This window comes from Furipterus horrens, unplaced genomic scaffold, assembly GCF_987537825.1.
Source record: "Furipterus horrens unplaced genomic scaffold, mFurHor1.1.pri manual_scaffold_3, whole genome shotgun sequence".
Lineage (NCBI taxonomy): Eukaryota > Metazoa > Chordata > Mammalia > Chiroptera > Furipteridae > Furipterus > Furipterus horrens.
In genome coordinates this window covers 1,140,388-1,167,206 of record NW_028327173.1, presented here as the reverse complement: position 1 = coordinate 1,167,206, position 26,819 = coordinate 1,140,388, and the positions used below count along the sequence as shown (strand labels likewise).

General features: G+C 64.6%; 1 protein-coding gene across 2 annotated transcripts; it reads left to right on the top strand.

Annotated features, from left to right (window-relative positions):
• Nucleotides 1-2,414: 2,414 nt before the first annotated feature.
• Nucleotides 2,415-26,551, top strand: MMEL1 (membrane metalloendopeptidase like 1). 2 transcript variants are annotated; one of them, XM_090271441.1, is made up of 23 exons: nucleotides 2,415-2,556; nucleotides 10,567-10,644; nucleotides 11,319-11,378; nucleotides 12,286-12,447; nucleotides 12,701-12,781; nucleotides 15,444-15,539; nucleotides 16,039-16,157; nucleotides 16,660-16,725; nucleotides 17,854-17,988; nucleotides 18,072-18,161; nucleotides 19,835-19,971; nucleotides 20,308-20,401; nucleotides 21,650-21,778; nucleotides 22,269-22,367; nucleotides 22,841-22,924; nucleotides 23,191-23,294; nucleotides 23,494-23,552; nucleotides 23,961-24,080; nucleotides 24,891-25,024; nucleotides 25,126-25,191; nucleotides 25,518-25,613; nucleotides 26,002-26,078; nucleotides 26,154-26,551. In XM_090271441.1, the coding sequence occupies exons 1-23, from the start codon at nucleotides 2,427-2,429 to the stop codon at nucleotides 26,251-26,253; spliced, it is 2,316 nt and encodes a 771-aa protein (XP_090127567.1). In that variant the 5' UTR covers nucleotides 2,415-2,426; the 3' UTR covers nucleotides 26,254-26,551. The 2 variants fall into 2 exon arrangements, with proteins under 2 accessions (XP_090127567.1, XP_090127568.1); XM_090271442.1 differs by lacking the exon at nucleotides 10,567-10,644.
• Nucleotides 26,552-26,819: the final 268 nt, after the last annotated feature.

The window sequence follows — 26,819 nt, the reverse complement described above, 5'->3', positions numbered from 1 at the left end:
GAAGGGAGGCCCAAGCTCTGCCCAGGGCCCCGGCCCCCATCAGCGGGGCTGGGGTGGCTGAGTCACGCTCCGAAGAACTGGGCGCCCACCAAGCCCCAGCCCCTCCCCCACACGCCCAGCCAAGGTCGCCGGCCCCCTGGGGATTGAGCCTCAAGTCTCCAGGGACAGAGGGAGGCAGCAAGCCCCACAGCAGCCAAATGTGGGTGTGTCTGGTTGGGGAGCCTCCTGGCAGTCATGCCCACTCCCATCGTGAGCAGGGACCCCCACCTCCCCTCACACGTGGCAAGGCCCCCACGACCCACCCTGGAGACTGAAGGGAAAGGACACCATGACGGAGCCTTTGCAGCCCCCACTGCCCACATGGCGCTCTGGTCCTGCCCTCTCCACCTGTCGGGCCGGGTGGGCAGGCCCTTCCTTCCCAGCAGCCCCTGCGGCCCCCGTGGACTGAGGGGCCAAGGAGCAAAGGAGGAGAGGGTAAGGGGGCAGGGCCAGAGGCCGTGGAAGGGACACCCACGCAGCGGGGAGCCCCGTGCCCTGGAAACTGCCCTCCGCCCCCTCCCCCACAGCAAACCCAGATGGAACTCGGAACTCGCTGCCTGGGCGCAGAGGGTCAGCGCCTGAGTCACAAAGGGCCTGGGAGCCCCAAGGCGTCACGGAGCCCCTGAAGCCCCGGCCTCCTGCCCCTGGGAGCCCTTCCGCCCGGCCCCGCTCACTGCAACCCTCGGCCCTCCGGACCCCCGCGGGCCGGCTGTTCCCGAGCGGCCTACAGGTGAGCCCACCGAGCGGCCGTCCCCTGAGAACACCCTCCCGGCCCAGGGCCCAGCCCGTAAGGACCCCCGTCCTCGTGGCTGCAACCGCCTCGGGAGGCCGCGGGTGAGGCCCTCAGCTGCCCGCGCACGGCTCAGCCGTGCCCAGCCCTCGGTGGGGAGGCTTCTCCTGCGTGGGAGCCCGGGAGCCAGCAGGACAGATGAAGTGGCTGGGCCATGTCCAGTGAGGGACTAGCTCGTCCGTCCTGTTGACACAGACGCCGGTGAGGCCAGGGTCCCAGGTGCTCAGCCAGGCCAGAGCCGCCCGCCCCCACGGACGCGCCTGATGTGCCAGGCAGTCGGTCACCACCCACTCAGTCACAGAATGGTGGCTGATGGCCGGGGGGGGCGGGGGGGCGGGGGGGGGGGACACGGCCCCTGCCCCGCGTGCTGGTGGGAATGGACATAGAAATAAGGAGCGTGTGTCTGGTGGTAAAACAGAAATGCGCGTGGGGTGCAGCAGTGCTGGGGCTGGCCGCAGTGAGTCTGACCCCCGGGGAGGCCTTGCTGGAGGTTGGGGAGGGGCCTTGAGAAGGAGCTCTCGGGGGAGGGGAGGAGGGCAGCAGTGGGGTCAGGGCGGGGAGGACATGGGGCCACAGCAGGAGGGGATGGCGATTCCTGGGGGTCCTGAGGTCAGAGCAGGCCTGGCTTCTCCCCTCAAGTTGGGGCAGGGGAGGCCCAGGAAGTGAAGAGATCACCTGAGCAGCCGTGGGAGTTGGGACAGAGCTCAGGCAGACCCTCGGTGCCAGCGGGTGAGGACATCTAACCCAGCCCTGGGGGTCTCGGCGGCCGGATGCGCGCTGCCCTGGGCCCCAGCCTCGCCTCGTGCAGGGCCGGGCGCCGGGCGTGGGCATCGGGGGTGTGAGTCTGTCCTGGTGAGGACGACGCCCGCTGCTCCCAGTGCCCGAGCAGCCTTTGCGGCAGAGCTCCAGGTACCAGCAGAGGAGGGGCCCGCGCACCAGCGTGCACGTGTGTGCTTGTGCACACACGTGCTTACACATGGGCACACTCACACCCATGTGCACACATGTGCGTGACTCCCAGGCAGGCGTGCGCACGTGCACACACTTATCTACACACACGCATACACGGAGCACATGTACACTCATTGCACACACACCTGCACGAGCTCGGAATTTGCATACAGATGTGAACACGGGTGTAGGCCGGCCCCCCAGCAGCAGCCCCCTGACCTGGACAAGGAGCCTGGGTCTGGCGCGGGGACCCCACGCCGTGGGCAGCACAGTACAGTCCCCGGAGCAGGCCCTGCCGGACACCAGCCTGGGAGAGGCCGACCCTCGGAAGAGGCTGCTCTCAGGGCCAGCAGGCTGGGCTGCCCCCCAGGGGCCCCGGCACTCAGGGACTCCAGTCCAGCGAGGGGTGGGAAGCCCTGCCGCACGGGGTGAGGGCCGGGCAAGGACTCGGCAATGGAGGTCAGGGCTGAGCACCCCGAAAAGACCTGGCACCTGGTCCCAGCAAGCGTCAGGCCCGTCCAGCCTCAAGCTCCACAGCACGCTTCCCCTGCCCTGGGTGGACACTGCCCCGGCCCTTGGCCTTGGGGTTGCTCACCCTGCACCGTTCCTGTCTAGAGACTTGGTGACGGGGAAGCTCGAACACCCGATGGGGATGGTGGAGATCGGCCGGCCAGGGCAGAAGCGCCCCAGCTTCCTGGAGGGGAGCCTGCTGCTCCTGCTGCTCCTGGCGACGGGCGCCCTGGTGGCCTTGCGCCTCCTCTACGCCCCCAGCAGAGGTGAGTGACGGCGCCCTACCCCAGGCCGCCACCCCCCGCTGGCTCACAGCCCCCCGCCCCCGGCCCTCTGAAGGGGCTGCGTGCTGCCCACCGGGAGGAGCCGGACTCCTCAGTGGGGCGGGCAGGGGGGTCATTGACCTGCTGGGGGCTGGGCCGCCTTCCAGAGGTCTCTGCCCAGAGACCGGCTCTGGAGCGCGCCTGGCTCTGCGGGACGCTGAGCGTTGCAGACCAGGCAGGCCTCTCCGGCGGCCGCGTCCCTTCGCCACGCGCCGCAGTTCCCAGCCGGCCCAGCAGCAGGAGCCCGCGCTCCAGGCTGGGACCCGCGGCGTCTCCTGCTGCCTCCATGGCCACCTGTGGAAGAGCCTTTAGGGCTCCTCCTCCCCTGGCCCCAGGGAGGCCAAGGTCACAGGCGCCTCGTGGCTTCCCGGACAGACAGACTGCGTTATTGGAAGATGGTGGGAGGGTGCTAGGCTGGGGTCCCGGAGAGATGCAGGGGCGGCCAGGGCTGCCCTGGAGGAGTGGCCCCCACCAGCCGTCCCCACCCCTGTCCCCTCCCAGGCCTGTGAAGGAGCCGGGACTGCCCCCCTCCAGGTCAGGGGCTCATGCGCGTGCCCCTGGGCGCCAGGCACCTGGTCAGATCCCAGCTGCGCCCTCGGGGGCGGCAGGTGTGCACCGCTGGCCGGTGCTCCTCACTCACCCCGTGGGCTCGGGAGAACCTGCAGGTCTCTCAACAATGGGGCGCCACAACCTGGTACTAGAATGTCCCCCACTAGCCAGCGCGCCTGCACCAGCGCCACAGTGGGACCATCCGGGCGGCCCCGGGCAAGGCTGCTTCTGGGAGCCAGAGCAGGTCCGCCTGCGAGTGAGGTGGCCCCCTGCCCAGGTGCAGCGGCGGGGGTCTCCGGCCCCCCTGGGTCTCCTGCCAGGGTAGATGGGCACTGCCAGCTCCGTGGGCGTGGGACGGGGGAGGGGAAGGGTCGCTCGATACCCAGAGAGCCCTGGGGAGCCTGAACCCCAGAACACCTCCGCTCAGGGCTCCCCAGCCTGCAAACACCTGGCTTAGAGGGTTCCAGGGAACAGGGCTGAACCCACCCACCTCAGCTGTGGGGAGCACGGGGCCCTGGCCTCTCCTGGGCAGTGAGGAGTGGCGAAGCCCGCCCCAACAAGGGGGACCGTCCCTGCCCAGCCTGCCTCCCCCTCCTCGCCATCCCATAACTACAAGTGGGGTCTGCCGAGGCTCCAGTCAGGACTCTGGGCCTGCACCCCCAGAAATGATCCCCCAGTCGATCGCAGCCTCGGGTTGAGTTCACGGAAGGTTTTATGAGCGGTGTAATTCTTTATTTCTACATTTTTCATTTCCACGATGATGTTTTTATTGCCTCAAGAGTTATTCAGAAATGTTTTATTTTAATTTCCAAATGCACAGAGATTTGTTTAGTTACCTTTTTAAATTGGTTTCTAACTTAATTGCTTTGCTGTCAGAAACCGTGAGTTATGGGATTTTGATTCTCTGATACTTGCTGAGTCTTGCTAACCCGTGGGCTAACCCGGGGTCAGTTTGATAAATAATCCGAGTGTGTTTGTGGGACAGAGCCAGCCCCTGTCAGATAGACACAGACGTGGATGCAGGCACGGACAGACCCATTAGAGACATTAAATCTTCTGTGTTTGCTTTTTCCATTGTCTTGATCTTTTCATTGTTGAGAGATGCCTGTGTTAAAACCCTGCCCTGGAGAAGCACCCACTTTCCCGTAGTTAAGTGAGGTGTCCGGTTACCTGCTCCGAGGTCGCCTCGTTCTGTGAACACAGATGTAGACTTCGTGTGCCTTCCAATGCGTGTGATCACGTGCCGGCCCCTCCCGTCTTACCGCTGCGTGTTGCCCTAAGTTCCGTTCCGTTCTAACTTCTCCTTCGTCTGATAGAAACTTAGTAGGGAATGCTCGTCGGCATTAGCGCCCTCCATTTCTCCCAGTGTCCTCACGGAAACTGCGTGTCTTTGGCTTCAGCGTCGCTCGTGCACCGGCTGCGGCTGGAGGCCCTCGTCCTCCGTCTGCCTCCCCCGCGCGAGGCCGGCTTCCCCGCCGTGTTCCTGGCGCTGCCTGCACCTCTCTTCTTGCCCCCTTTTGGATCACGCTGTTGTTTTTCACTCCCTTTCCCCCCTCCGGCTCGGAGGCTTTATGTTTCTATCTTTCTCATGGTTACATCGATGCTTTGTTTTAATATTTGTTATTTTTAAAGTTACAGATAAACCCTTTTCAGAAAATGAAAAAAAAATTTTTTTCTCTTAAGTTGAAATTACACAGGGAAACGCCGTCTCCTGCCCGCAGTCCTCCCGCCCCGGGCTTCTGCTCCTCGGGGCAGCCGCGTCTGTCGTTTGCGCCGAGGCCAGGAGACCGGCCTGCCGCCTGTGTTGGCGAAATGTAAAGATTTACTGGGACACGGCCGCGCCATTCACGGGCGCGTCACCTGTGGGTGCTTGCGTGTTGCCCACAGGCCTCAATTCTCACTGTCCGGCCTTTACAGAAAAACATTGCCGGCTCCTGTGTCTAGAACCCCGACTTGGAGCCCTCTCTCCATCACCCGTGTGAGGTCTTGGGAGGCACAAGGCCGGGGTTACCACCCCGACTCCTAAGTCTGACGGCCTGGCTGGGCAAGTCGCCACACCCGGCCCCCGCCTCGTTCCAGCCGTGTGGCCCGGGAGGTTTCTTCACACCTTTATGGCCCGGTTTCCTCGTCTTCAGAATGGGACGGAACGTGGTACAACCTTAGAGGCTCACTCGAGGGTCCAGTGGTTTAGTGCCTCAACAGCGCGTGGAAAAACCTCTGCCGTGCTGTTCATGAGCGGGTGCAACCACGGAGCATTGGGTGTGGTCCTTGGCGTCCCAGGCCCCCGCGCTCCCGGCGCGGGCGCAGCATGGCCTCGGGTAAACCCCGCCATCGCTCGGGTGCTTCTGCTGGGGAGTTTGCACAGCTGAGCTCTGAAGGGCAGCTGGGATCCGTTTTCCCCCCTTGTTATTGTTTGGCCTTCTCATTACTAACAGCTCCCCGGCTGAAGGCATTTTCTTGCCGTCAGATTATTTGATTACAGGCCTGTGTTTGTCCACGCCTGCTGCCTGTAAAACACGTTTCCCTGCGGGACACCGTGACAGGCGACATGAGTCCAGGCACTCATATTCACACGTGGCACGTCTTGGTAATCACCCCAGGCCTAGGTCCATTCAAAACGACATTTCAAAATCTTAAACTTCTTCTCCCATCTTCTTATCCTTTCTGCAGACAGTTGCTTAGACGTGAGCAGCTGTTAATGCTGCGCAGGTGCGCCAGGTCGCGATCTCCCACGAAAGGCTACACGCCTGAGTGGCAAAGTCCTGGAAGCGTCCAAGCTCAGGCGAAGCCCAGAAAGAGATCTGCCCGCCCCCCGGCCCCCGGCCCAGGCGACCTACCCCCTCTCCGCGGTTCTGCTCCTTTCAGAAGAGGGCATCCAGCTGAGCCCTTGAGACCCGGTTCCTCTCTGCGGCCCAAGGGTCTATAACTGTGGGAAAGAAGCTAACGCTCGCTCTGCGTAGCAATGATCAGGCTGAGGGCAGGTGGGGGACTCTGGCTTGCGCCCACAGATATAGAAGGTATGTCAGTATCCTTCCAGAGTGCCAGGAACCCTGGATCGGTGAGCCTTACCAAGTTCACTCACAGTTTTATTATTTTTTTTAACCGTTCCCCGTGCTCTGCATTTTGTATGAAGGTTTAGATTCCCATCCGGCATTGTTTTCCTCCCTTTAACTCTTAGTGTAGTTAAAGGGTCTGGGAATGAATTCTCTCGGCTTTTGTTTGCCCGAAAAGCCGTTGTTTCACCTGAATTTTAGAAGTTACTTTCTCAGGGTATAGAAACCTGAGTTGACCATCCCCCACCCCTCCCCCATCTCATCCCCTCCATTGACTTCCGGCTCCCATAGTTGTGAGTGAAAAGTCGCCTGTTTCCTCTTGACTCCTCTGTGACGTTTCTTCTTTTTCTGATGCCCTCAAGATTTTCCCTTTTCTTTGGTTTACAGCAGTTTGCTGTGGTGCGTCTAGGGGTGGGCAGCGTGTGTGAGTATTTGAATATTTATACTGTTTCTGGGGTATTTGGCGGGGGAGGCTTTATTATCTTTCACTAATTTAGAACATTTTTCAGCCATTATCTTTGTTAGTCTTTGTTCTGCCCCTTTCTCTGTCTCTTGTAGACTCCGCATCTGTGTCAGGCAGGTGGCGTGATGTCATCCCACAGTGTCTGGGTGCTCTGTTCAGTTTTTGTTACGCATTTACCCCTTGTGAAGCCATTTGACCCTGATCAGCATTCCAGCCCATCGGGTTCCCTTGGCCGCGGCCGCTGCCTTGGCTGACCACAGAAGCCCTTCACCACTCATCACGTGCCCTTCATGTCTCATATTTCCGTGTGTGTCCTTTGATAGTTCCCGTCTCTTTGCTGAAACTTCTTATCTGTTTGCTAGATCGTTTGACTTGTTAATCACAGTGGTTTTAAAGCCCCCCTCTGATGGCGTCCATCGCGGGCCACGTCTGAGTCCCGGGCTACTGATCAGCTGGGCCTGCAGCGATGGGCTGCGTTTTCTTGCCTCTGTTTGTGCGTCCCGCACATTTTCACGGAGGGCGGGCCATGCCGAGAGGAAGGGCCTGAGGCGAAGAGAATTTGCACCATGAGTGGCCACGCCGCTCCACTGTCAGTCTGTCGGCGTGAAGGGCTGGGTTCCTCTAGTCAGGGGTCCCCTGATTTGGAGTTTGGCTGTCACTGTTGTCACCGTCAGGGCCGCAGCTGCGTTCCCTCCAGCAACAGGCTAGCACAGCTTCACGCTTAGAGAAGCAGGCCTGGGGTGCCCAAGGTTGTCACCCTTGCCCTTGCCCTCGCTGCAGCTGGCAGCAGTCCTGGGTACCGGGGACACCGAGGGGCCTCCCTCCAGCCTTTGTTCCTGCAGAACCGGCGGGTTGCCCTTGCTTCCGGTGCTGGGCTCACGCCAGGCCAGTGGGGTTCCCGATGCGCGGCCCAGTCTCTGTCTGTGTCACACCTGGCCCCCAGGCGGAGCTGTCCCTTCGGTCCTGCCCTAACCCCCACGCCCATCCAGTTCCGTCTGGTGCTGAGTTTCCTGCCCCGTCCCTCGTGACGACCGTCAGTGTGGTGTCGGCCTCAGACCCTGGGCAGAGGCTCTGGACCCTGGACTCTCGTGCCGGCCAGTGGGTGTCCGCCTGGCCCCTGGGGGCGAGAGGGCCCACTACCCCCGCCCCCACAAGAGGAGGTGCAGGCAGGCAGGAGGAGCTCCGTGCGGTGCCTCTGCAGAAGCAGAGAGTCTGCAGCCCGGAGACCTGCAGAGACGGGTCAAGATCCGGGCCCCCGAGGCCACCTTCCACATGTCTGGGTCGGATAAGCCCCCGTGTGAACTGCCTGGGTTCCGGTCGGCCTGTTACTTCTCCCTCATGGAAGCTCCTCTTTTCATTACTGTAAACCCGTGTTCCCATCGGCTCCCCCGTGGGAACCCCGTGCGACCCGGCTGAGAAAGCCCCTCTGGGAACACGTGTGAGCCTCCGCCACGCATCCGGGGCGCGGCCAGCGGGGACGGTGGGAAACCCTCAGCTCGAGCTTTCCCTGACCACATGCCTGTGTAAACGCACACCCCACGGCCGCAGGACAGCCAGTCTGCGGTCACGCACTGTCTAGGCCACGGTCGCTCTCCGCCCAGCAAAGTGCTTTGCAGCCCCCGTTTTTTAGAGAGAGAGCCAGGAATAGGAGAGGGAGGAAACAGAAATTATTTAAATCAAGGCCAATTCCAATCACAGTTGACCTTTGGGAGAGAACGAAACGTTCACAGGAAATGTCAAAACTATGTTTTCAATGTCGAGTCTTTGTGGAAACAATCTGCGTGTTACAGTGATTCGTGCGAGTGTGACGGAGCACAGGGCAGGGTGTGGGTGGGCAGGGTGCCCTGACGCTGCTCCCCCTGTGACAGCGAAGGAGAAGGTGCCCCTGAGGGGCTCCTTGCGGCATTTCCTGCGGCGCCCACTTTAGCAGGGGGCGGGGGAGGGGGAAGGCTCCGTGCCTCTTCAGCTTCTGTGACAAAGGGCTTTGCTGTGTTTGCTTCTTTCTCTGGCTTGGAGAAACAGATTTTTAAATAAGAATCTGGGGCTGGAAGTCCAGCCCCTGTCCCTCCCGGGACTCATGGGCAGCACCCACGTCCCCGTTGGGTTTCCGTGATCACTGAGGCAACACATGTGAAAAGCCCGTGTGGAAAGTGTGGCTCTCATCTACGTCAGCTCTGCAGTCTGTAAACCCCGGAAAGGTCCCCACCAGGAGACGGGGGCCACCGCGCTGGGACCGTGGGGCGGGGCGGGGAGGGGGCCGATGGCAGAGACACACAGGCATGGGGGCAGCATGAACTTACCTGTCTAGTTCTGGTAATTTGTTCTGGTTATGGGTGCAGTGTGCCGCTAACTTTCTTTTTTAGAAAAAGAGAACCTTTGTTTATTTTTAAGATTTTATTTATTTATTTTTAGAGCGAGGAGAAGGGAGGGAGACAGAGAGGGAGGGAAACATCAGTGTGTGGTTGCCTCTCACATGCCCCCAACTGGGGACCTGGCCCACAACCCGGGCCTGTGCCCTGCCTGGGGTTCCAACCAGCGACCCTGCGGGTCACAGGCCGGTGCTCAGCCCACTGAGCGCCCCCAGCCAGGGCAGTGTGCCATTAACTTATAAAGTAACATCTCCACTCACTTGTATTACACTTACATTCCGTTTTCTATAGTTTCCATTTATCTGATAACTTATCAATTACCTGTATATGTTTCCACCTTCTGTACAGAGCCCTCCTGATCATGGTTACTTTAAACACCCTGCTCCCTAACTCTGGTTCTGCTCACCAAGTCTGTGGGCTGTTCGGGGGGGTTTTTTGTTATGAGTCACGTTTGCCGGCTTCTTCACGTGGGAAGGTTTCTCCCAGCTTTCCCGATCCGCCCCTGCCCTCACTCACTGCCACCCTGCGCACATGGGGGTCATGGGAAGACCTCCACCCCGCACCTCGCACCAGGCTGCAGGCAGGTGTAGGAGGCTCTGACCAGCTCCCCCAGCTCCGGCTCTCCTTCTAGCAGAGGCCTGCGTCTCCCCCAGCAATGGCTGAGTGACAGGGGCCACAGGGGCCTGCTCTCCTGGCAGGGCCTGCCCCTCTGTCCCCGAGGGTGTGGGCCTTTGAGGGCCCTGGGCCCCTGAGACAGGCAGACACTGCGGGGCAGCCGGGACCGGTACCCGTTGGCCCCGCACTTGGGCTTCTGGCCTGCGGACCATCCTCTCCTCTCTGGAGCTCGGATTTGCGTCCACGGGTGCAGCGCGCAGCTCTCTGTCCACTTCCGCTGCACGGGGGGCTCCCTGAGGGCAGGGCCCAGCGCCGAGCTGGCTCACAGCACCCCGCTGATTTTGGCTGAGTGGATGGACAGGGGACCGAAGGAAAGAGCAGCAATGGGCAGAAGGAGAACCCACCGCCTCACCCCAGGGAGCATCCAGCATTCTCAGAGCTGCCCACGCCTCTGAAAACGGGGTGGCCAGGGTTGGCCCCGCACTCGGCCCTGCCGGCAGCCCTGACCCGGCTGAGCCCAGCTCCCTGGGAGGGCGGGAGGAGGGAGGGTGGCTTTGCACTCTCAACAGACAGTGAAGGGGGAGAGGCCAGAGCTGAGGGTGGCTCATGGAACCCACTGAGCCCCAGCAGGTCAGGGAGCCCGCGGGGGAGGGGCCCTGGGACTGGGGCTGGCAAGCCGGGAGCCCCCAGCCCCCTCCCACTCAGATGAGTTCTGCTGGGGTCCCTGTGTGTTGGGACCCTGCTGATGAGCCCTCACGACAGGGGGGCGGGCGGTGGCCCCGTGCGGGGATGGGAGCGCCCCAGGGCCCAGCACGGAGGAGAAGGCCAGCACGCTCCCCAGCAGTCCCTGCGGTGCCCGGGAGCAGGAGGCTGAGCCAGGGGCTGAGCGCACCTTTCTCCCCAGGGGGGCAGCTGCCACCGCTCACTGACCGGCTGCGCTCCTACCGGCTCGAGAAGATCGCTGTAGCACGAGCGCCCCGAGGTAGCCTCGCCTTCCCCACCAGACCCACGGGGCGGGCGGGCGGGCGGGGGCCCTCGGCCAGGCCGTGCCCCCTGCAGACCCCGCGTGTGTGGCAGTGCAGGGGGCCCTGCCCAGAACGACCCGGGCCCCCCGGAAAGAGAGCACAGTGGCAGGAGGCAGGCTGTGCCCGGGGGCTGGGAGCCAGCACAGGTCACACTGCCCCCAGGCTTGGGCGCTGCCCCTGAGGCCCGGCAGGGACACACCCATACAACTAGCAGGAGGGCGCGGGGGAATTGGGTCTGGGGGCCAGGGGGTCAGGGGGTCGGGGGGTCAGGGAGTCAGGGGGTCGGGGTGGGCAGAACCGGCGGTGCAGGCAGGCAGGCTGCCTGGAGGAGTGGGCCCCTGACGGGCTGGGAGCTGGCAGGGCAGAAAGACAGGAAGGCATAGTGGCCGGCTTCTGCCCTGGGCTCTGGGGCAGCTGCAGGGGGCTCGCCCTCACTCAGGGCCCAGGCCTGGGCCACCCAGGGAGGACGGGTGGTGGCCCTGTGGACTTGCCCTCGGGGTGCCAGGCTGGACCGCTGTTGGGGCCCAGTGGTGGTGGGGAGGCCGAGCCCCGCTCCCCGACGCAGTGCCCCACCCCCTGCCCCCACCTGCTCGCCCGCCTCTCTGGGGCTCCCACTGCTCCTTGCCCACAGCCGTGGAAGCGTCCAGGGAGGAGGGCAGAGTCTGCACCACCCCCGGCTGCGTGATAGCAGGTGAGCCCACTCCCCCCACGCCGTCCTCAGCCCTGCGCTGCAACGGCATTGGCCAAGGGGAGCGACCCGGAGGGAGACCGTCACCGGGACAGAGGGCAGGCCTGGCGGCTCTGCCTCTGCAGAGGCCAAGGAAGTGGGTCCTGCCCCCGATGTTCACTCCCCAGCCACCCCCATTCCCCTCCCAGAAGCACCTGCATTTACAGAAAGGTCTCACGAATGTACATCCTCAGTCAGGTGTTCTCCCAGGAACTGATCTTAAAATTGGGGGTCACGTGCTGCCAGTTGCAAATAAAAAACAAAACAGTGAAAATGGTGCAAGGGAACACTAGTGAAAAAAACGTGGGGTCATGGGTGTTCCTGCGGGTGCTTCCTGTGAGGGGCCAACCACATGGAACAGAATTCTGGGGGTCCTAGGGGGGCCCAGCCCGGCCGCCTCCGCTGAGAGCAGTCAGCCAGGCGCGGGGCCCCATGGTCCCTGTCCACTCAGGTCCTGGGGTTCCGGGGGCAAAGCCATGTCCTCTAACAGAAGACACCCCCCGTTGGTGGTGGTGGGGAAGAGCTGCCCCTCCTCCCATCCCGGGACATGGGGCTCCAGGGACAGAGCAGGGCCACCCTCCTGACACTCCCGTGAGCCTGTGGTCTCAGCCCATCCCCCGCCCCACTGCTAGGACTCCTGGCTTCCTGAAATTAGGAGGGAATAGAGGGATTCAAGGTCACAGGGGTTCAAGGTCACGTGGCTGATACATGGTGGCTCCAGAGGTTGAATCCCCTGCTTCCAACTTTCCTGAGGCTCAGAGAGGGTGACTAACGCCGCGAAGGGTGCACAGCGGCGAGGGAATGTTGGCCAGCCTGCCAGGGGTCCACAGCGGGTGTCCCCTCTTCCCCTCCACCCCCTGGGGACAAGCAGCCGCCAACATCCTCCAGAACATGGACCCGTCTGAGGACCCCTGTGATGACTTCTACCAGTATGCATGCGGGGGCTGGCTGCGGCGGCAGGTCATCCCCGAGACCGACGCGCGGTACAGCGTCTTCGATATCCTGCGGGACAAGCTGGAGGTCACCCTCAAAGGTGAGGCGGCAGGACCGGGGCAGCCCCAGCTGAGGCTGCACGCCCACCCCACTCAAGGCCGGCGGCGGGGCCCGTGGGGGTGGCCTGTGAGCCCCCCTCCATCCACTGGGCCCAGGGGCGGGACCCCCTGGGACAAAGGCCCAGCAGGGGCAGAGGGACCGCCTGTCGCCCAGTATGGCGGGAGCACGGGACCTTGGCCTGGCCCCCCAGCAGCCTCCTCAGGCCCTCACCCAGCTTCCGCCCGGGCACGCAGGGGTGCTGGAGAAGCCCGCCGCCACGGACCGGCCGGCCGTGCAGAAGGCGAAGACGCTGTACCGCTCCTGCATGAACGAGAGTGAGTGGGGCCGGGGCTGCCCGGCTGGGACCCTCCTTAGCGCTGGGCCCCCAGCCCTTGCAGCAGAGCGTGGGGAAGGGGGTGCCACTCGGGGCTCAGGTCGGAAGGGCTGTGGGCTGTGCCCCCCCCGGCCACCGTGCCCAGGCTTCCTGAGGGGCACGGACTTACTGCCAGCTGACCGTGACCCCGCTCACACCCTGACCCCAGCACAGGCCACATCCTGTTCAGGCAAGAGGAGGACAGTGAGGAACCTGGCTGGGAGCCCCAGGACATGTGCGCTGCACACGTGTGTGCACGTGTCTGCATGTGTGTGCGTGCATGCATGTGGGTGTGTGCTCATGGGTGCGTCTGTGTGCATGTGCATGGGTGCACCATGCAAGCATGTTTCTGTGTGCTGTGGTGCATGTACTCATGTGTCTATGCGTGCGTGCTGTGTGTGCACATGTATGTGGGTGTGCGTGTGTCATGCATGGGGGCTGTGTGTTGTGTGTATGTGTGTGTGTATTGAGTGTTGTATGTGCGTGTGTGTGTGTGTGAGGGGGGCACCCAAAAACCCAGAATTACCTTCTGGAGGGCGGGCCCCTTGTAGTACAGACTCCCCCTCCAGGTGAGGGTTCTGGGAGCCCCTCTGTGTCAGTGCACCAGCGGGCATCGCTGTGAGAGGCCGCGTTCGGCTTCAGTGAACTTTTGTTTGGAAGACTCACTGTGCGTGCCCATTCCATGACGGGTGGGTTACGGCACGCCTGCCCGGGCCACACGGAGTGGTCAGCAGGGCATGACCACAAACAGCCTGGTCCCGTGCCCCAGCTGCTTATCCCCCCGACCGCGCCCCCAGCAACTTCCTTTTGTTTCTCCAATGAAAAAAGTCCTCGAAGGGAAACGTTTTGCCAACGTGGAAGGCGAAACAAAAAACAGCAGCAGCACTAAAGGCATCAAAACCAGTGAGTTCAGGCGCTGTGCCGAGCAGGGGGAAACGTCTCTGTGCGTAGGCACATTGCTTCCAGTGGAGAGGACTCTGCAGGTGACTGAAGGTCAAACGTGTGAGAATAAATACACCATTTTTGTAAATAAATTCTGGGTTCTCTGAGTCCCCCCTCATATGTGTGTGAGTGTGGGTGTGGGTGTGTGTTAAAGAAAAACCTGCTCCTGATACTTGTTGAAAATGGAGAGGCAGACTGCCCAGGGCCCTCTGGACAGCATGGGACCCCCGTCATGGGGCTTTGCAGAGCGGGGGGGTGGAACTCCCAGCAGCAAGGAGGCCAATAGGGGCTTTGTCGCCGAGGAGCGGGGGAGGGGGGGCGGTGGAGTGGATGGAAAATTCCCAGGAGGAGCTGCCATGGGTAGAGGGGGAGATTCTGGCTAAACCAGCCTAACGGGATTCTTGCGGAAGATGGGGCAGGTGGTCAGACACCACCTGGGGACAGGGGGGCTGAGGACCCCGACTGAGTACAGAGGACAGAGCTCAGCAGGGTTCCTGCTAATTGGATTTAAGGAGGGGGTGTGCCATGGGCCTGAGAGAGCCCTGGGGCCTGACCCCGGCCGGTCAAGAAAGAGTGTGTTTGTCTGTGTGTGCATGGGGGGGGTAACGATTATAGGTGTGTGTGTAGGTATGTGTGTGTACAGGTGTGTGGGTACATGTGCACACATGTACACACATCTGTGTGCTCACATGCATGCACATGTGTGCGTGTGCACATGTGTGCACACATGTTTGTGTGTGAGCATTGTGTGCTGTGGGATTTCTCAGTGCTCTGGTTCCTATTACGAGGACTTACACACTTTTTTTCTGGGGGTGTCCCGGGGCTGGGCTGCCTTCTCACTGGGCCCCCCGCTGTGTGGGTGGGCTTCCCAGCTTCCTGGGGCGCAGACCCAGGCTCATCACTTGTGCCTCTGGAAGCAGGGGGTCCGTCCATCCAGCCTGGGCAGTCGCCAGCAGGTGACGGGGGCTTCCTGAGTTCCCACCTGCACGGAACTCCCAGCCCGAGACTCAATGGCGCAAGGACAACAGCCAGGCCACATCTAAAACCCCAAGTCTGAGCCCCAGTCTCTGCCAGGAAACCAATCCACCATCACAGGAGCCAGCCCCGCAGACCCCACCGCTCAATGACGCCTCCCTAAGCTCTGTCCCCACTTCCAGCAGGGCCACCCAGAACCGAGGGCACCCCTGGCCTGCCATAAAGGCGCCCTGCTGCACGATGTCCCCACGGGGCTCTCCCCTACCCCGCCCGCCCCGCACTCCTGTGCCTTCCACTTGCGAATCTCCCTTGTCTCCACACTCTGTGTCCCCACGTTCGCCTTGTCTCTGAGCCGAGGTCCCCCATGCGTCCTGCCAGCTCCTTGCTGAGCTGGAGAAGTGGTGCTTTAGTCTGTCCGGCCGGGGTGGCTCTGAGCCCTGCCTGCCCCGGCCACAGCCCTGCCCCCCACTGGCCCGCCCTCACCGCCGGCTGCTTGCAGTCCCAGGCCTGTCCTCCCCGCCCCGGCCTCTGTACCTGGTGGCCCCTGTGTGTTTGTCAGCTCCCACACCCCCGTCACACCCACGTCCCATTTACAGGCCCTTCCATGTTCCGTGTGGGAGAGTCTTGGCGGGAGGGCAGGCTTGGCACCTGCCGTGCGGCACCCCCACGGGTCTGGGCAGGTGAACAGCCCCTCCGTCCTCTCCCAGGCGTCATAGAGGAGCGCGACTCTCAGCCCCTGCTGGACACCCTCGAGGCAGTGGGAGGCTGGCCGGTGGCCACGGAGGGGTGGAGTGACTCTGTAGGTAAGACCAGGGCGAGGATGATCTCACAGGGGGCACCCTGAGCCTGGGGCCCCTTGGCACCGAGGCCTTCCAAGCCCAGGCTGGGGACTTTGCACCCGCAGCTGGCAGGCCCCCTGTGGCTGTCCGCTCCAGCTCTGAAGAGGGGCATCCCTTCCAGACCCCTGGGAAAGACTCATCTCCCAGACCCAGGCCCAGGGACCCAGGGCTCCCAGCTCTGGGAGTGGCCTCTACTCTTCACCCTGGGGGCGGAAACGGAGTGTACCCGGGGCTGGAGACCCCCAGCACACCCCCGCTTCCAGGGCCCTGATGTGCCCTGTGGACTGTGGAGAAGGGCATCCCCCACATCCCCCAGCCCCCAGGCCCACACGTGAGCTGTGCAGGGGTCCCCTGTGCCCCCCGAGGTCTCGGCTTAGGGCGCCGGGATGCACTGTGCCCTGCGCAGCTGGGCGGGGCCCTCGGGCACCCGTGCGGTCTCCAGCGCGGGGCACTGACTCCCCAGGCCCCGGGTGGGAGCTGGAGCAGCAGCTGGCCCTGATGAACTCGCAGTTCAACAAGCGCGTCCTCATCGACCTCTTCGTCTGGAGTGACGACCAGAACTCCAGCCGACACATCATCTACGTATGAACCACGCGGTGGGCCGGGGCTGGGAGGCAGGTCCCCGCGCCTGGCTGGGCTCTCGCAGCAGGGAGACAGCCGGCGCCATGGCCAGAGTGGCAGACGAGCCCCGGGTGGTGTTCCGAGGGCCCTGCTCTGGTCCATGTCTGCGGTTTGGGGGACCAGCGGCCTATGACCTGTGTCCTGGTCAGAGGCCCGTGTGCAGAGTGGGTTCTCGGGAGGAGCTGTTCCATCCTTTGGCACCTGGGCAGCCAGCCTGACCTCAGAGAGCCCCACCGCTGGCCTCGGCCAGAGGCCCAAGAGCCCCCTGGGGGAGGCTGCGCGCCCCTCAGCCCACGCTGCAGTCCTGCCCCGGCAGCCTCCGCCCGCCACCCACCAAGCTGGGCACGGGCACCTGCACACAGCCCAGCACCGCCCTGCTTCTGAGTCCTGGGGAAGGGACGGGGCCCGGCCAGGCTGTGGGGACCCCAGCACCTGGCCCAGGGTCACACCTCTGTGTCTCCAGATAGACCAGCCCACGCTGGGCATGCCGTCCCGGGACTACTATTTCCAGAAGGGCAGCAGCAAGAAGGTGAGTCCGGGCCAGACCCCAGGCCCCAGGCCCCCGTCACTTTGAGGCCACTGGGGTCCCCGCTCCCCTGCACATCTGCTCGACCCTTGGCTCCACAGCCAGCCTCTGTGAGCACCTGCGTGGGTGGAGCCTGGAGCTCTGGGTTGGGGACAGGCTTTGTCACCATGGTTGGGACTGTCCCTGAACCTCGGGGACAAGCTCAGCCCCACAGCCCTGAGGGGCACAGCCCGCCAGACCCATCGCACCGTGAGATTTCTGCACGGGGCTGTCCCCTCAGCCACTCTGCTCCTGCACATGGAGGAACCCAAGATCCCGACAGTGGCAAGGCGGACAGACCTGGGCCCGTGGGGACAGGGAGACGGGGAAGGAAGGGGAGGGCGCAGAATGCTGACAGGCGGGGGTGTGACGTGGCCGCGGCAGGCAGAGGCGGCCGTGAGAAAGGACAAGCGTGACTGGAGGCCGTGTGGCCGCAGAGCCAGCGAGGGACCCGCCTCAGAGCAGCTGCCCGGCCCCGGGAAGGGCTCCCACCTGGCAGCCCCGGATCAGGCCGGGCAGCTGCGGTGGCCCCGGGGTGCCCGCCTGCCCTGAGAGAGCACCAGGCTGGGGCATGAAGGCAGCGGGCGAGGCAGGCATGTGCCCCCGAGTCCCGGCTCCCGGTCCCCAGGCTGAGGCAAGCGTGGCTGGGGCAGCCCACCCCTGACGCTGGCGCCCGACCACCCTGGACAGTCCCGGGCCTTCACCGAGCACCTAACGCACGCCAGCCAGGCAGCCCGGCAGCCTAGCCTCCGAGTGCCGTGGAAGCTCGGGGGGCATGGGGCACGGCTGGGAGGGGAGAGCGGGCGCTCGGCCCTGAGCTGTCTGGGCGCGGCCTTGGCTGGGGGCCCAGGACCGGGTCTGGGAGGCAGGCGCAGCCGCCCCGGGCAGGCCTGTGGGAGTGTGAGCAGTAGCGGAGGGCCCGGCCCGGGAGGGCGTGACCGTCGGCAGTGCCCCGCGTGCCGCCGTGGCCCGCCGGCCGAGGTTGGTGGCCCGCGTCCTGGGAGCCGGCTCCGTGCCATGCACAGGCCCACCCCCACCCCAGAGAGAGCTCCCTGGGGGCCACCGGACCCCATCCTGCGTCCTCCGGCCCAGGTCCGCGAAGCCTACCTGCAGCTCATGGTGTCGGTGGCCAGCATGCTGCGGGACGACGGGAACCTCCCCGAGGACAGCCACCTGGTGCAGGAGGACATGGAGCAGGTGCTGGAGCTGGAGACGCGGCTGGCGAACGTGAGGCCCGGCCCGCGGGCAGGGGACCGGGACACACCGGGGCCCTGGGCACCACCCCGTGGTCACCGCCGGCCCCCATGCAGGCCACGGCCCCCCAGGACGAGAGGCACGATGTCACCGCCCTGTACCACAGGACGGGGGTGTGGGAGCTCCAGAACCAGTTCGGCCTGAAGGTGAGTCTGGGCGGGGGGCTGGGGGGCGGAGGTGGGGGCCACGCGGCGCCTGGTGGTGGCGGGAGGCAGACCCCGCCCAGGCCTCTCTGCTGCCCGCCTCTCACTTAAGCGCAGAAACACGTGCGGCCCTGAGCAGGGCCCTGGAACTGGTCCTCAGACAGGGACACTCACCCACTGGGACAGCAAGTGTCAACCGGGCAGTGCGGAGCGGGGGGCCCTCCATCCGCGAGGAGGCTGCTGTGCCGACCCCGGTTTCCTGAGCAGGAAACAAGCTGGGGAGACCCCACCACCGTCCCGCTCTGAACCCCAGCAAGACGCTGCCCACCCATGGCCCCGCCTGCTCCCGACAGAGGGGCCCGTGCCAGACCCGTGGGCCCTCCCCTCGCCACAAGCTGAGCCCCGGAGGGGCTGTCTCTACAGAAGTGGGGGTGGGAGTGCTATTCTAGCCACTGCCGGCTGCTGCAGGGCAGAGGGCAGAGGGCAGAGGGCATGGACTGGGACAGAACCAAGGTCGGAGGCTCGGTCAGACCCACAGCCAGAGTTTAAAATAGTCCAATTACTGGCTTATCAAAGGCAGGTCCGCCTGCTCTCCATGGCCAGTGTTCTTCGTGTTTTGCTTGAGAAACCGTGGTCCCCACGCCAGGGTGGCCTTGAGTTTATTTTTTACAGAGAGCAACGAAGAAATCATTTATTGAAAAGACTCCCGCCACCCCTCCCCGGCACCTCTGCTCACAATCAAACATCCGTGTGTGCTGCGCAGTGCGTCTGCCTGCGTGTGTCTGACATCCCTTTGTCTGCCGACCCCCGCGCCCCCGCTGCCACATTTCGGATAATTCTGTTCGACACGGGACATCTAAGTCCTTTGTCCTTCGGAGTCCCCTGGATTATTCTTGGTCTCTTGCATTTTCTTACAAAACTTGGTCAGCCTGCCGATCCCACCGGCAGGCCTGTGGAGATTTGGTGGGGGTTGCTCTGAATCAAAGTATCAATTTGGGGGAGACAGACTCTTTACTGTTGCGTCTTCCGGTCCATGAACCTAACAGATGTTCCCATCTGTTCACGTGGTCAGCTGTTTCTCTCAGCGGGCTTCATAGCTTTCTATGCCAAGACCTCCCACATCTTCCGTGAGAGGTAGTCCTTTGTTTTTTTATATTATTGGAAATGTGGTGTAGCCCCGTTGCGGCTGGTACCCAGGAATACGGCTATGTCCCCAGCGCTGTCACCCAGGGCCCGTGCCGGGTCCAACACCTGGACGTCCTCTTCGATTCTGTCTCTTGCGCACAAAATCACGCCCTCGGTGAAGTTCCGTTTCTTCCCTCTCAAGCCCTGCTGCCCCGCTCCCATTTGCTGTCTCACAGGACTGGCTGGGACACCCAGCCTAGTGCCAAAGGCACAAGGACGTTGGTTGATTACGCAGGACACCACTTATATTTTCTATTCTCTTTAGTCACTTGCTAAGCTGTGTTTTCCCAGGAATCTTTCCATTACACTCCAGTTCTCAGATATATCAGCATCTCTCACCGTCCCCGACTGTCGGCTCCGTGGTAATGTCACCGCCCCCCGACGTCCCCTGATTCTGAGCGTCTGCACCTGCTCCAGCTTCCTTCCTGGAGGTTCTCTGGGGGAGCGGCTGTCTCGGATGCCCGGGCCTGTACGCAGCTCTCTCCCCCCAGGGCTTTAACTGGACCCTCTTCATCCAATCGGTGCTGTCTTCTGTCAGAATCCAGCTGCTGCCCCATGAAGAGGTGGTGGTCTACGGCACCCCCTACCTCCAGAACCTGGAAGACATCATTGATGTCTTCTCGCCCAGGTGAAGCCCAGGGAAGGGCCCCGAGTGCTCCGCCTGGGTGGCCGGCCGTCCCCTGCCCCCAGCTGCTCCTCTCAGGCGAGAGCCCACAGAGCACTGAGGCCCAAGGCACGGGGGGCGGGGGGGACAGTTCACGGCCTCACATTAGAGAAAGGAGGCCCTCCTTGAGCACCCCAAATGTCCAGGGCCAGACGGGCTGTATCTGGGGGAGGCTCTGGAGGTTTTCTCCACTGCCCTGAACGCCCTGGTGTGGGTAGAACCTGCAGACGGGGACCCATGGCCGCGTCCCTCCCGGGAAATAGCACCCGCCCGACGTGTCCGCCCCGCCCCGGCCCGCAGGACCATGCAGAACTACCTGGTGTGGCGCCTGGTGCTGGACCGCATCAGCAGCCTCAGCCGGCGCTACAAGGACGCGCGCGCCGACTACCTCAAGGTGCGTCCTGGCTGCGGCCCCGTCCCCGAGCCCCCGTCGCTCCCTCGGTTTGTTCAGGGTACTGAGCACCGGCTGGGGCTGAGGTCACGGGGTCAGAGCCCCGGCGGAGGCCAAGGCGGCACCTGCCCGCTTGGGGCAGCAGGACAGTAGGCAGCGAGCCAGCCAGAGGTTTGCCGTCTCAGAACCCACGGGTCGGGCAGGAGGGCGGGTGGGCTCTCCATCAGGGCCCGGGTGAGCTAAGACACTGGGGCAGACCCCAGCGGCAGAAACGGTGGTGGAGAGACAGGGGCAGGGGGCCGGCGGGGCTGCTACATGGGTCCAGGCCGGAGGCCACTCTGGCTGCTGGGGGGCGGGCAGGGGGGAGCGTGGAGGCAGGGGACCCGCCAAGGGCCCTGTGGTCATGGTGGCTGTTCTGGGACAATGACCTGGGAGTGGCGGGGTCAGAGCACAGGCGGCACCAGCACCCAGGTGTACGTGACTCCAGGAGAGGCACTGACGACGGGTGGGTGGGGCGTCCCTACTGACGCAGGGGCGGAGGGACCCAGGAGTCGGGGGGCTCCGAGGTTCTGTGCAGAGCAAGGGGCAGGCAGAGGCCCCGCGCAGCCCCAGGTCACGGGCAGGCTGGGCTGGCGGCCGGCCAGGAAGAGGGAGGGAGCTGAATCCCAGAGCTCTGCGGAGACGGGGAGGGGTACACTGGCTTCTCTGGGGGAAGGGAACCCCACGGTCCTGCAAAGTGGGGCACACGCTGGTCAGAAATTGGGGCCAGCTGAGATCTGGGGTCAGGAACCGGATGGGGACACATGTCCATCTTGTACCCTGGGGCTTCTGGGGACCGATGGGCCAACGTCCTCATTACCTCTTGGGTGATGAGAAAAGCAGGACCCCAAGAGCTGGTGGCTGAGCGGGCACGGTCCCCAGGGCCACTCTGGAGTCACTGCCAGCCTGGGGACAGGGCTGCCCTCCTGGAGGACAGAGTCCGGCCACACAGACCGGCAAGGACAGGGGATGAGGAGCTTGGGGCTGGGCAGGGCCCTCCATTCCCAACTTCCTGCCTGGGTTGGAGCCCCTCCCTCAAAACCACACACCTGACCCTCCCCATGCCCGTGCCCAGCATTCGGGGTGAGTCTCTGAGTGACCCCGTACACCCCATGGGCCGAGTGCAGGGAGTCGTCAGCAAACGCAGCGGAATGACTGAGGAAGGAATGGAGGGAGGGAGGGAGGGAGGGTGACGGCACCGGTGACCGCCAGGCGCTGTACGGCCAGACCAAGGGGGCGGCGCGCTGGCAGGAGTGCGTCGGCTACGTGAACAGCAACATGGAGAGCGCCGTGGGCTCCCTGTACGTCGCGGCGGCCTTCTCCAGACACAGCAAGGACGCGGTGGGTGCTCGGGCCCGTGACGCCGTCAGGGGACCACACAGCACCCACAGGGACTGGCCCCGTGCAGATTTAGGGGGGGGGGGTGCAGGTCGCATCGCCACCAGGGGGCACTGTAACAAGAGCTCCCAGAGAGGGGGCCCTGCCTGCCCCCCAGCAGCACGGGTGTGTTCGGGGCAGGGGAGTGTTGGGAACACACGTTTGCCCTGGGGCCCAGCAGCAGGAGGCTGGGGGACCCTTGTCCGTCGGGGCTTGTGGCCCTCAGCCGGGCCCGGACCCTGCAGGCTGCCTGGGAAAGTGTTCCGTGTGCCCGGGGGTGGGGGGCCCCAGGCACCCCTAGGACAAAGTACAGCAGCAGGGACCCTGCCCTAGGAGGGTCATCCCGCCCACCCCCACCCCACGTCGGGCGCAGACAGCAGCCCGGGCCGGCCTTGGACCGGAGCCCGCAGAGATGTGGGGCTGGTCGCCTGAGCCCCCGGGCCCTGCCCCCCAGGTCAGAGAGCTGATCGACAAGGTGCGGGCTGCTTTCGTGGAGACCCTGGGCGAGCTGAGCTGGATGGACGAGGCGACCAAGAGGAAGGCCCAGGAGAAGGTGGGCAGGAGGCTTCCTGGCAGACAGGAGAGGGCAGCGCAGGGCAGGGCAGGTGGTGATCTCCGTTCCCCTCACTTTAAAGAGACGGCAGGGGGTCTGGGGCTGGTGGGCTCAGGAGGGGCCTGTGGGCAGAGACAGGCCTGCGGACCCCCAAGCGCCCCAAGAGTGGGTGGGGAGACCAAGGCCTCAGGGAGCGGAGCGCTCAGGAGTGAGGCCGGCACCCACCCGGAGCCCCTCTGGGCCAGGGTGACACCAGCCAAGTGACACACCAGCCCCAGCCCCACCGGACCCCCGGCTGGCTAGGGGGTGCAGAAGCTGGGCTGGGGCCGAGGCCCCCCCCAGTCTGGCTCCATCAAACCTCCTCCGCAGCCTGCAGGGAGGGGCCCAGCCCTCAGTCCCTTACCGACGACGCGGTGAGGGCAGAGCCGGGTGCCCCCAGGAGGGCAGATGTGGACCACCCCTCTCTGCTTCAGGCCATGAGCATCAGGGTGCAGATTGGGTACCCCGACTACATCCTGGACAAGAGGAACAAACGCCTGGACGAGGAGTATTCCAAGGTGCGCCCCGTCTCCAGCCAGGGGGCCTTCGAAAGCCCGCATCTCAGCCCTGGCGCTGCCCTGTTACAGATGGGGAAACTAAGGCCCCCAGGGGACAAAGAGACTTGCCCAGAGACACGTCAGTGTGCAGAGTCAGGGTCGCCTGCCCCCGCGCCTGTCAGCCCCGGGCAGGACTGCCCAGCGAGTCCCAAGACCAGCCCCCAGCCGCCCTTGACCTGCCCCCTCCCCGGACCTGCTCGCCGGCAGTGAGCGCCCCTCTCCTGCAGCTGAACTTTTCAGAGCACCTGTACTTTGAGAACGGCCTGCAGAACCTCAAGGCCGGGGCCCAGCAGAGCCTCAGGAAGCTGCGGAAGAAAGTGGACCAGAACCTGTGAGTGGGGACAGCACGTGGGGGCCAGGGCGGACACGGCCTCAGAGCCACCCCTGCTTCTGGGGCCAAGGGAGGCGCCGAATGTCCTGACTGGCCCGCCCCTGCCCTGGCTGTTGGCAGCGAGTGCAGGGCTGCAGGGGTGGCCCGGAGGGAGGGTCCCTGAGGCCAGGGCTGCCCGTGACCCGCTCACTCATCCCAGCTGGATCATCGGGGCTGCCGTGGTGAACGCGTTCTACTCTCCCAACCGGAACCAGATTGGTACGGCCGCCCCCTGCCCCCCTTCCCTCCATTGCCAGAGGTGCGCCTCGGCAGCCCCCTTCCTCCTGGGGTCCCCCAGCCCGCTCTCTCAAGGGGAGAAGGTGCCATCGCTCCCACTTGTAGGAACCCCGCCCTGCCCAGTCTGGGTTTGGGGCAGGGCAGCAGCCCCCACCCCCCGGAAGGAAGGCAGCATGAGGTGCAGATAGCCTGGCCTAGGGTGCTGGGCCCGCCCTACCTCAGCCCCCGGGCTCTGAGCCTCCGCGTTCCCAACTGTAAAACGGGGGCGTGTGTCCTGCCCTCCGCCTCCCAGGCTGTAGGGTTCCGTGTTAGGACTCCAGAGGCCCCGGCACCCAGGGGGTGGGCTCACTCACAGCGACTCTGTTGCCCCGCCCACCCCCGCCTGGGCAGTGTTCCCTGCAGGGATCCTCCAGCCCCCCTTCTTCAGCAAGGAGCAGCCACAGGCCTTGAACTTCGGGGGAATTGGGATGGTGATCGGGCACGAGATCACACACGGCTTTGACGACAATGGTGAGAGGCTGCTGCGGGGTTGGGGCTTCAGGGCTGCACCCCCAGGTCACACAGCCCCTCCCCGGAGTGCAGGGACTGCGGACCAGGTCGGGATCCTGGGACAAGGCCCTGGGGCTGTCCGCCCAAGTCCTCTGTGGTTCGGTGGGAGTTCCAAGGCCCAGGACACAGGAAGGCCTTGCCAGGTGCCCGGGATCTGTGGCAGCAGCGCAGGTCTTGAAGGGCAGGCTCAGGCCCTGGCTGGCCCCCTAAGCCGGGCACAGGGCTGGGGGCCTGATCCTGACGCCCCCGTGTTTGCCGCCCCCGCTCCCTGGGTCCCTGGGCCTGTGAGCTGAGAACGGCGACACTCCCAGCCCGGAGCCCAGCCCGGTGTCCTTCCGGGGCAGCCAGCTGCCGCGCTGACCTGACATTCAGACCTCCTCCCTCTGGGTGCGGCCCCCCTGCCTGGTCCTAGTGGCCTGTCACCAGTCACAGGGACTGCAGCTGCAACCCAGGGAGGCTGGCGACCCTGTGCACCTTCCAAGGGCAGCCCCATGTCCCAGGACCACACCCACCCGTATCCCGGGTTTACAGTTTAGACATCAGGAAGGGCTATTGAACCACAGGGCCTCTGGGGCCCTAGGACCTGGGACCCCAGGCCCTGACCCCAAGGGTGGCCTGGGAGACCACCGAAGCCCCCTCCCTCCCAGGGCCTGAGCCCCGGTCCCGTGACAGCGCGCTGGCCCCCGGGAGCAGGCCGGGCCGTGCTCTGCTCACAGGCATGAGCTCAGACACTGGGGTCCCTGGCGGACAGCCCACCTTGCCCCCACCCAGGCCGGAACTTCGACGGGAACAGCAACATGCTGGACTGGTGGAGCGACTTCTCCGCGCAGCGCTTCCAGGAGCAGGCGGCGTGCATGGTCCGGCAATATGGGAACTTCTCCTGGGACCTGGCGGAGCGGCAAAGCGTGAGCGAGCTGCGCCGGGGCTGGGACCGCCTGCAGCCCTGGCCCCCGGGAGGGGTGGGGGAGGCCGCGCCGCTGCCCGCCGTCCTGTCTCCTGCACGCAGGTGAACGGGCTCAGCACCCTTGGGGAGAACATCGCTGACAACGGAGGGGTGCGGCAGGCGTACAAGGTGGGTCCAGGGCCCCGAGAGCGAAAGAAACTGCCCCCTGCCCAAACCCAGGGGTATCTGGGCCCCTCGACTGCCAGGAGCTCATCCTAGGTGGGTGCTCCGTGGGGGCTGCCTGGGCAGGGAGCCCATATACAGCCCTGCCACTGAGTAACTAAGGTGCTGAGCGCCTTCCCTGAGGTGCTGAAAGGGCCCTCAGCACAGAGGCCGCACCCACTCCGGGACAGGCCTCAGAGCCAGCCCTCCATTCTGGCCAGGCAGCGCGGCCCCGGAGGGAGGGCAGACCCGTGCCCAGCCCGGTTGGTGCCCAGCCCGGTTGGTGCCCGCAGGCTTACCTAAAGTGGATCGCAGAAGGCGGTCAGGACCAGCAGCTGCCGGGACTGGAACTAACCTTCGACCAGATCTTCTTCATCAACTACGCCCAGGTAGGAGCCATGGATCCCCTTCCCAGCGGCCCACTGTGGGGCACACTGTGGGCAGGAAAGCCTGACAGGCCTGGAAGGCTTCCAGGAGGAAAGGATGGGAGGGGCTGAAGCTGGGGAGGAGTCAGGGGAGGCTGTGGAGGGCACGAGGCCCCTGCTGCCCCACCCCCACCCCTCAAGGAGGAGCAGCCTGAGACAGGGGGACCCCTTCTGCCTGCGGTAGAATGAGACCACTCTCCCCTCCCCACCCCCCGCCAGGTCCCTTCCATCTGCTCAGGTCCCCTCTAGCCCCACCCCCCCACCCCCGTCCAATCCCCAAGACCCGCCCCTCCCCGCAGACCCTCGCCCCCTCTTCCGCGGTCCTGCAGCCACGCTCCCCGTGTGCTCACAGGTGTGGTGCGGGTCCTACCGGCCGGAGTTCGCGGTCCAGTCCATCAAGACTGACGTCCACAGTCCCCTGAAGTACAGGCAAGCAGTCCCCACACCCCCAGGCCCCCACACCCTGCCTGGCCGGCAATCTCAGGCCCCCCCATCTGCCCGCAGGGTCCTGGGCTCCCTGCAGAACCTGGCCGCCTTCTCCACCGCGTTCCACTGCGCCCGCGGGACCCCCATGCACCCACCGGTGCGGTGCCGCGTCTGGTAGCCAAGGCCGAGCCGCAGCGCTGCCCACGCCCCCCCGTGGTCCCGGGCGTCCCAGCCGCTCGGACACGGTGCAGCCGTGGGGACCTGCCTGTGCCCCGTGCCTGAACGGCAAGCACCATGCCAGGCCTGGAGCAGAGGCCTCGCCCCGGGCACCCAGGGGTGAGAGCCGGCCCCAGCCCGGCCCTGAGAGCTCGCGGCACCCACCTCGGCCCATGCACGCGTTTAACTGTCCTCTGCCCGCCCCTACGCACGTCCCCCTCAGATGTCCACGCGCCTCAGACCTGAGCTAAGTAAACGCTTCAAAGACGGCTGCTGCCTCGTCGTTCTCGGCCCTGTGGGTGGTGGGTGGCAGCGCCCAGAGAGGGAGCGCCGGCTCTGTCCACCCGCTGCTGCCGCGGGCTCTGCCGCTGACCCTGGTGGCCTTGGGCGAGGCAGCTGCCAAGTGCGGAGACTGCAGGGCGCTCGGGGGCGGGGGGCTGGGGGGGGCGGGGGCGTTCCTGACAGGCACCCCTACCCCGCGGCCTTTGTCTGGGGTCACGGCAGTGATCAGGATGTCCCCAAACGATG